Source organism: Letharia columbiana (genome assembly GCF_014066305.1).
Source record: "Letharia columbiana isolate WasteWater2 chromosome Unknown Sc0000011_s2, whole genome shotgun sequence".
In the NCBI taxonomy this organism is placed as follows: domain Eukaryota; kingdom Fungi; phylum Ascomycota; class Lecanoromycetes; order Lecanorales; family Parmeliaceae; genus Letharia; species Letharia columbiana.
The window spans coordinates 218,907-227,691 of NW_023501049.1; the positions used below are offsets into that span (position 1 = coordinate 218,907).

General features: G+C 29.3%; 1 protein-coding gene across 1 annotated transcript; it reads left to right on the forward strand.

Annotated features, from left to right (window-relative positions):
* Positions 1 to 2,072: 2,072 nt before the first annotated feature.
* HO173_004312 (uncharacterized protein) lies at positions 2,073 to 2,294 on the forward strand (the record flags this gene model as incomplete). Its single annotated transcript, XM_037306236.1, has 1 exon — positions 2,073 to 2,294. One exon carries the CDS (start codon positions 2,073 to 2,075, stop codon positions 2,292 to 2,294), a length of 222 nt encoding a protein of 73 aa, XP_037166746.1.
* Positions 2,295 to 8,785: the final 6,491 nt, after the last annotated feature.

Consider the following 8,785-nt stretch of genomic DNA (forward strand, 5'->3'; position numbering starts at 1 on the left):
GGATGCAGAGCGGAAGTTGAGGCGACAACCAGAACATGAAAGGTGGAGAGCACGCTAGAATCGGATAGGCCAGAGCCGGTTTACGCACCCTTCGACCTCATTTTTGGACTCCAGTCCACCACACTTCCGAGACTTCCTCGCTGCTTTCGTCTTCTTCTTTTCACACCATACTACCCCAGCACCGTTGCTTGTACTCAGATCTGGCTGCTACGTAGGTCGTCAAAGCCGAGGCACGTCTGGTCAGACATAAAAGGCCGTCCTCGCCCATCATGAATGAGAAAATCGCATATCATGAGTCGATCACATCGACCGAGATTCAGGCCTTGCTGGACCGGAGATCCCTTCACTCCATTCGATGTATGTCGCAACAGCTGCGAGTGCTTACGGGCTTGATTACTATCAGGCGCTTCTTGCTGAGCCAGAGGACGACATCCTAAAGCCGAAATGCACGCTCGCAACCCAAAAAAGTATCGCGATTGCACGAAAGCACTGGAGAAAGTTTGTATTGTCATCAATAGTGATAGCTCTAAGCTGATGGCCTGGGTACAGATTTTGTCAAGCCATCTTTCCAAAGTCCGTGGATGCAGAGGTTGATCCTATCGAGCGCCTCCATCACGTCTGCTTTCGAGATCTGCAAGTATACTTTCGATGGTATCTGCAGCATAAGAAGATACGAAAAGTCAAAAGTATTTTGAGCAGAATCAATGACTGGAGCATGATGTATAGAGATGACATGGGTCGCAATACAGAATAGGTATTGATCGTGACCCACGAGCACCCGTACACTTAGACGCCGATGAGCAAGACGCTGCACTTGCGGATCAAAACTTTGTTTGTCTTGAAGCACGCATCAAGTCGCTCCGCACCAGCATCTACAAGGAGCATTCCTGACTCAAATGCAAGACAACAACGGACGAAGCTCAGAAGAAGCAGTTGCGGGAGCTGCAAAGATCGCGACAAACCTTACGCAAAAGGCTTCTTAAGGAGGCAGCCAACGAGAAAAGGATACGGTTTTTCCACTGTATCGATAGCGACGACATCCGTCAAGCCAAACATGGCGTTCCGGTGACCTACAGCCCCCCTTTCCAAGTCTACGCCTTGAGAGCCAGAGCCAACTTGGCCAGTATCTTAAATCGAGTTAATCCTGACGGCGTAACAGCAAGGCAACGTGGCCGCATAGAAGCGCCCCAAAATCTCATCGATCTATGTCACACACGTGAACCCCATCATAGAAATCCCGCATCAAGAGCGAGTAAAGGTGCTACTGCCTAGATGGAAGAGACTACGTTCGCTTTGAAAGAAGTCTAAACGGTGTACGAGATTCGAGATCTGTGAAAGGCCTTCGAGACTATGGAGCTAGTCCCCCTTGTGCTACCGAGTACTATATGCCTCTTCTGCCTCGACGATGATGAGTTGACATCCCAAGCAAGGACTGCATCTTTCTCACGCATCGACAGCCTCCGGAGGCACATGGACGATGTACATTTAAGCCACTACGACCCCGAGGTACCGCTTTTATGTCCTCACCCGTCATGTGACATCTCCCTTCAGGGTGTCAATCACTTCAAGAATCATGCTGCTACCGTGCATAATGTATCCTTGTCGAAGTGAGATGTGGGTCGGGTGCCCACTCGGCATCACTTCAATGCAGGACATTGAAACGTACGTGTCGGTGATGATATGTTGGCTTGGTTGCTTTTTGGGCGTTCGGCGCATGTTTGATACGACATCCTCTTAGAGTCAGCCGAAGGTTTTCATCCTGGCGCGCTGTGGCACGCAAAGATATCCTTCACCAACTTCACCATCTCGCATAGTCTAGGTACAAGCGAAACAACCTTCATGCTTGAATGTTTCTTAAGGCAACGCTTTCAGCTTCAGCTGGACGCTGTAGTCAAAACACAAGCCCACCAGCTGTTTTCATGGCCACCTGCAATTACTGCTCCCATGGCTATTGTAGTATTGCTCTCATGGCTGCTCCCCTGGCCACTCCCGTGCTATTGTAGTATTTTTCTCACGGCCATTACCGCTCGCATGGCTATTAGTGCGCCCATGACCATTTGAGTATTGCCGCCATGGCTGCAGCAGCTAGTGCTCGCATGATTGTGTGGGAGACCGCCTGGGACCGTTCTCCTGGGGACGCTCGGAGCGCAGAAAGCGACGAGCGAGATCATCCAAAGGTTGCCAAGGGCTGTGGTCTAGAAACCCACGTGAATGCTGTTAAACGATGGTTATCGAATGTATCCGAGTCGTGGACCCTGATCGTAGAGGTGTACGACAGTGGAGTCTGTGGATGAAGTCTTACACAGACTCAAACTTGACCTAAACATGTGTACTCGTGGATAAGATATTGTTTGGAGAGTTCTGCTGTACCAGTGCTAGCTATGTCAGTCACAAAATCGGATCAATATAGTTCATGTTGCCTAATAGCAAGTATCGACATCGGTCAATCCGGGCCAGCATCTGGTATGGCATGGTGGTGAGGCCAATGTCAATCCCCTCATGAAGCCACTGACTAGAATACTTTACTCAAGTCTCATCCGCCAACTCATTCCAACCGGGGGAGACCGCCTGGGAGCATTCTCCTAGGACATTCGGAGCCAGAATCCACTGTTCCACAATAACTTCAATCCTACAACTTATCCCTTAGGAGCAACCTCCTAGGATAAATAGATAAGGGGTGTAGACCGCTGGCTTGCTTGAGGTTGGCGACAAGTGAGATGCGAAGGATGTTCGAGCGGAAGTTTAAACAACGAGTCCCTCTTCATAAACTTTTTTTAAGAGATAAGCGCAGAAGCAACTAGCACTATCCACCCTCTCTACTAGCCTCCTACCAAGCCCGCAACGCCAAAAAGAGGCTTCTTAAGAGTAAGAGAACCGAAAGCTAGAGGTAATATATAGAAGAGTGCGACAGCGACGAGAAGCTATAGAGACTCGATAAATAAATTAAAAGTAAATAGATTAAAATCTCTTCTTTTACTCTCGAATTAAAAAAAACTTTTTTTTCTTAAATAAGATAAAACAAATTAAATAATCTTAGAGAATATTATTATTCTATATTAAAGAAGTTTTTAATTATTATAATTTAAAAGATCTAATAAATAATATTTAATAAGTTATTTAAATAAAGTCGTAGATAAAAATAAATTAATCTTTTAAATTCTATAATTCGCTTTAAAATATATAAAAATATAATTAAAATATATATATAAATTTAGAATACTATTCGAAATACTTTTATTAGTTAAAAATAATAATATTATAAAAGCTCGATAAGAATATATATACTTAATCTAAATTACGTTAATATAAGAGTATAGTTTACTAACGATTAGCTAGCGGATATAGACTATAAAAGACGTAGTATCGTTATGAGATTTAATAGTATATTTAATAGTAGAACTAATCTCTAAAAAATATTAAAACTTCGAGATATATAAAGTAGATCTATATCCGCTAAGCTTCTAAGTATATAAGATATATTATTAAAATTAGACTTTAAAAGAAACTCTAATATAGAATATATAATATCGGCGCCTTAATATAAGTAGCGCTAAGGTCTATAACGTATTAGATTTAATAATTATCTTCTCTTCTAGACTCTAATTCTTAAGCGTCTAAATAAAAATAGAATACTTATTAAAAAACCTTTAAATTCTAATAGAGAAATAAGAGAAAAGAGTTAATTTATTAAGATTATAATATTATTTTAATAACGCGATAAAATTAACTCTTACGCGCTGTAAGCGCGTAACTAATATATTATATAATAATATTAATACTATCTTTAAGAATAATATTACTTTTATAATATTAATTAATAATAATCTATAATAAGTTAACGCGCTTAATATTAATATTCTTATAGCGCTAGTTAATAGCCTCTATAGCGAATAATATTAAATTTAAAAATTTATAATAAAACCTCGAAAATTTAATAGATAAAGGAGAGAGAAGAGTTCTTTTATAAATAACGTCGTTTTTATAATATATTATATTTATAGCGAAGTAACGTAGTAATAATCTTTATTATAAGAATTCGAAGAGAGTAATTAATAGAGCGACGCGTTCGCGATAATATTCTCGATTATTAATTAATAATAAAAATAAAAATAATAATAGTAGTTAAACGACGCGACTTTATAGATAATAGCGAAATATTACTACGTCGCTATTATTTATATTATTAAATACTATTTATTAGTATTAGCGCTACGATAAAGAATATAAAAATCTCTTTTAAATTATTTATTTTTATTCTTTATAACTTCTAACGTCTCTCTTATAAGTATTTATTCTAATATTATAACGTTAATATTAATACTAACGTAAATATAATATATCTTATTATACTAATAATCTACTTCTCTTTATCGTAAATATCTTATTATTATTAATTACATCGATACGTAAACTAATAATTTTATAATATTCTTTTTTAATAATAATAATAACTTTAATAGTAAGTATATAGTCGTCTTATAAGCGTAATTATTAACCCTTAACTATTTCTATTATTATCGCTTTATATATATATCTATTAATAAATTCTAATATCTAATTTATTATATAGAACTTACTTTTATTAAGATAATAATTTATATATTTAAAATAAGTCTTCTCTCTATAATAACTATAAGATCGAAAAGCGCGATATTAATTACTATATTAAAATTCTTTTATATCTTTAGACGTAAATAAGAAAATTAATATAGCGCTATCGCCGCGCTAAATAATCTTAAAAATAATCTTATTAACGAGTTAAGCTCGATAAGAAGATTACTTAATAATATAAATTATAGAAATATATAATAACGATAATTTCGACTATTTTTATTATAATTATAAATCTTTAAGATTAACTTATAGCGATATATAAGTATATAGAAAAATTAAAGAGAATAAACGAGTTATTAAAGAAGAAGCTTAAGAGTCTTTATCGATATATAATAAACGTTAATAGATATTAACTCGAAGATTATACTTTAATTATCTTCTTATTAGAGAACTAGATTAATAAATTTAACTCGATTTCTAATATTAAGATAGCGGAGAATACTTAAATAATAACCTTTTTTTAATAATAGCGCTAGCGTAAGATCCTTAGATAATTCTTTAATAGCTATTTTAAATAAAAATATATTTATATTAATAATATATATCTTAATACGATAAACTTCCTCTATAGTAGAGTTTAGTAAATAATTAAATAATATAATTATTTTATTAACTTATATCTTAATAATAATAAATATAAAGAAGTATACGCGTAATATAAGTATTATCTAAAAATATATCTAATCTAATTAATAATTATATCTTATTTTATTATCTTTACTTACTTATCATTAATTTATATAATTAATTAAACTCTTTAATAATAAGAGACTTATTATTTATTACTTAATACTTTCGCTTATTATTTATTTACTTATAGACTTAGATTAGCTTACTAGTATTAATAAATTTATTATTTAATAGTTATTAATTATATTCTTTATCTTAATTAGTCTATTTAACTTTATATTAAATATCTTTCTTATACTTAATCTTATTAATAATTTCTTTAATCTCTTAAAGCTTATTATTATTAATAAGATCGAGAGTTTATATAAAGGCTTTTATTATATTATTATAATCGCGAAGATAATAAGACTTAAATAACGATATATAAAAGATATTATAAATTTTATATATCGAGAGTAGAAGTAAATAATATATTTACGCCTCTATCTTATTTATAATTTAAAATAATTTTATAAATTTATAAGATAACTTCTTATTTAGATATTTCTACTTTAGATTCTTAATTATTAATATTACTAAATTATCTACTTTATAGCTTTAAAATTAGTATATTTTATTATAATACTTAAATTAAGTCGTAATAGCGCTATAAAAACGCTTTATTATCTTATTTCTTAATACTTATAACTTCTTTATCTTATTATTTATAGCGAATATCTCTCTCTTAATAAAATTATTCTTAATCTTCTAATAAATTTTAGAATAATATTTATATATTAGAAAGAATAATATCGTTTCGATAAAGAAATATTAACTATTTATATAAGCGAACTCTACTATTAATAATTATTTTATTTAAATATTTTACTTATTATTAGCGAATATATATAAGAAGTATAATAGTATCTAATTTTATCGCTTAATTTACTTATCGATTTATAAATAAAAGATAATACTTAGACGCTATTTAATTTTAAAATAAAAGTAAATAACGAATTAGAAGCTATTAATAAATATAGAGTCTCTATTATTATTAATAATTTTATTTAGTATATTATAGCGATATACTATTTCGAAATAAAATACTTTCGCTAGCTAAGCGATATTAATTATAATAAATATAGAAATATATTTTATTATTTTTATAAATCGATTTATTATAATTAGAATAGTATTATAAATAATACTCTTATACTTACTCGCTAGTAAGCTAATAATAAAGTCTATAGAAATTTTCTTTTATAGCTTAATAGCGATAAGAAGCGAGCTTAATTCGCTATATAGACGATATCGCGAAGCTTTAATTCGCTAATAAACGTTATATATCTTAATATAATCGATAATTTACTTTAGACTTTTATTCTAATAATATTTATAAATAAATAGCTTATATATCTTTATAGTACTAAAGTATTCTAATAACGAATTATTATAATATTTACTAATAAGCTCTTTTCTTAAGATCTTATCTCTAGAAATATAAAGATAATTATTATATCTTAATAATCTCTCGAAATCTAAGATTTATACTTAGCTATATACGCGATACTTAATTATTAACTTATTAATATTAATTTAAAAAGAGTTTATCTAATTATTATAGGCTTATAAATCTTAAATTAATATTTTTATTAATCTTTAAAATATATTATAAGTAATCTCTTATATAATCTTAAACTCTCTTTTAGAAATAATTATTTAGATATTAATAATACGAAATATAGACGCTATTATCGCTATAAGCTTTTTATCTCTTTATAACTACTTATCGCTAATTTAAAATACGAATTTATTCTATAATATTAATAAAAATTTAATATTTAATAACGAAATTCTCTTATAATCGAGATATCGCGATAGTAGATCGATAGAGTTTAATTTATTTATTTAATAAAAAATCTTAAAGTTATAAATAGCTAACTTTAGCGTCTAACGAGCTTATCTAAAATTTAATTTCTTTTACTTTATAAAGCTCTTAAGATTATTATAATTCGTTAAAATCTTAATATAAAATATATTATCTATTTATCTTTTAGATAGTAATATTATTACTTTATAAATACTATAATAGCGAGTAGCTCTTAATTATAAATCTCGTAGTTTTACTTTATAGAAATTATTTTTTTAAATTAAAATATTATTAATCGTTAATAATTATTCTTATTTAATTATAAAAGTATAATCTCTATATCGAAGTTAAAAGTATTAATCTTAAGATATAACTTTAAATTTAAATCGTAATAGCGTAGAAATAGCGTGGTTATAAAAGTGTTTTAAAGCTATTAAAACGTTTACTTAACGTTATCTATCTACTCTAATAATCTAGATTTCTTATTATTCTTACTTTCTTTAAATAAGTTAATAAGTAATATCGCTATATTAAAATAGTTATAGATAAATCGCTAATAGAAATTAATAAAGTCTAAAAAGACTTATATATCTCGATAACTTTTTAATTTTAACTATTTTTTAATAATAGCGATATATTTCTAATCTATCGCGATACCTTCGATAAATATAATAAACTCTAAAAACTTAACTTATTTAATATAGAATTAATACTTCTTTAGACTAGCGTATAATTAAAACTAGCGTAAACGCTTAAATACTTATTTAACGTATCGTTAATACTTTACTAAATTAATACTATAAATTAGAATATTATTTAAATATATTATATATATTATATTTATTAGATTTATAAAAACTCTATTAATATACGCTTAAAAAGTTATTAATATATTAGCGAGTTTAAAAGATATAATTAAATATTCGAAGTAGTTATAGCGACTACGAAACGCTATTTTTTACTTATTACTTTTTTTAATCTAGATTTAATAATAGATATTCTTAAGATTTAGCTTTATAAAGACTTTAGCGCTATATAAGTAATTTAGAGTCTTAATAATTAGAGATAGCGAGTATCGATTTTTAATAGTTATCGCGTTTAGATCTCGATAATTAATATAAAAACGAAGTTCTCTATTCTTTTTAAGAATAAAAAGAATTAATATTTTAATTAAAAAAGTCGAGTAACGAATTTAATCTTTTTAAAGAAAATTCTTTAAATAGCGCTATAGCTTCGCTAACTTCGTTTAAGATAGATTATATAAGAGATTATATAGCGACTTTTTATCGCTCTTAATCTTAATAATATAATTCTCTTACTTAAGCGTAAATAAGATTTCTATTTTTTTATTAAAAAAAATATTATTAAATTCTAATAACTTCTAAGAAAGCTTTAAACTACGTCTATTTTTCGATTCGCTTTATATTATCGCGATATATATAATTATAAATATATTTAGCTTCTCTTTAATAATATTAAGTATATATAACGAGGTACTCGTAAAAAGATAATTAGAAACGGCGTTTTCTATCGCCGTTTTTAACTTCTTTTTACACTCTATTAAAATATAAAACCCGCCACCCTAAGACCGCGTCTCACGTTTTTTCTTAGAGCTATCGAGGTATCTTTTAGTCCCGCCCTTTTAAAAGCTAAAGTAGTCGATTCTAAGATATATCTATATTTATCGAATTA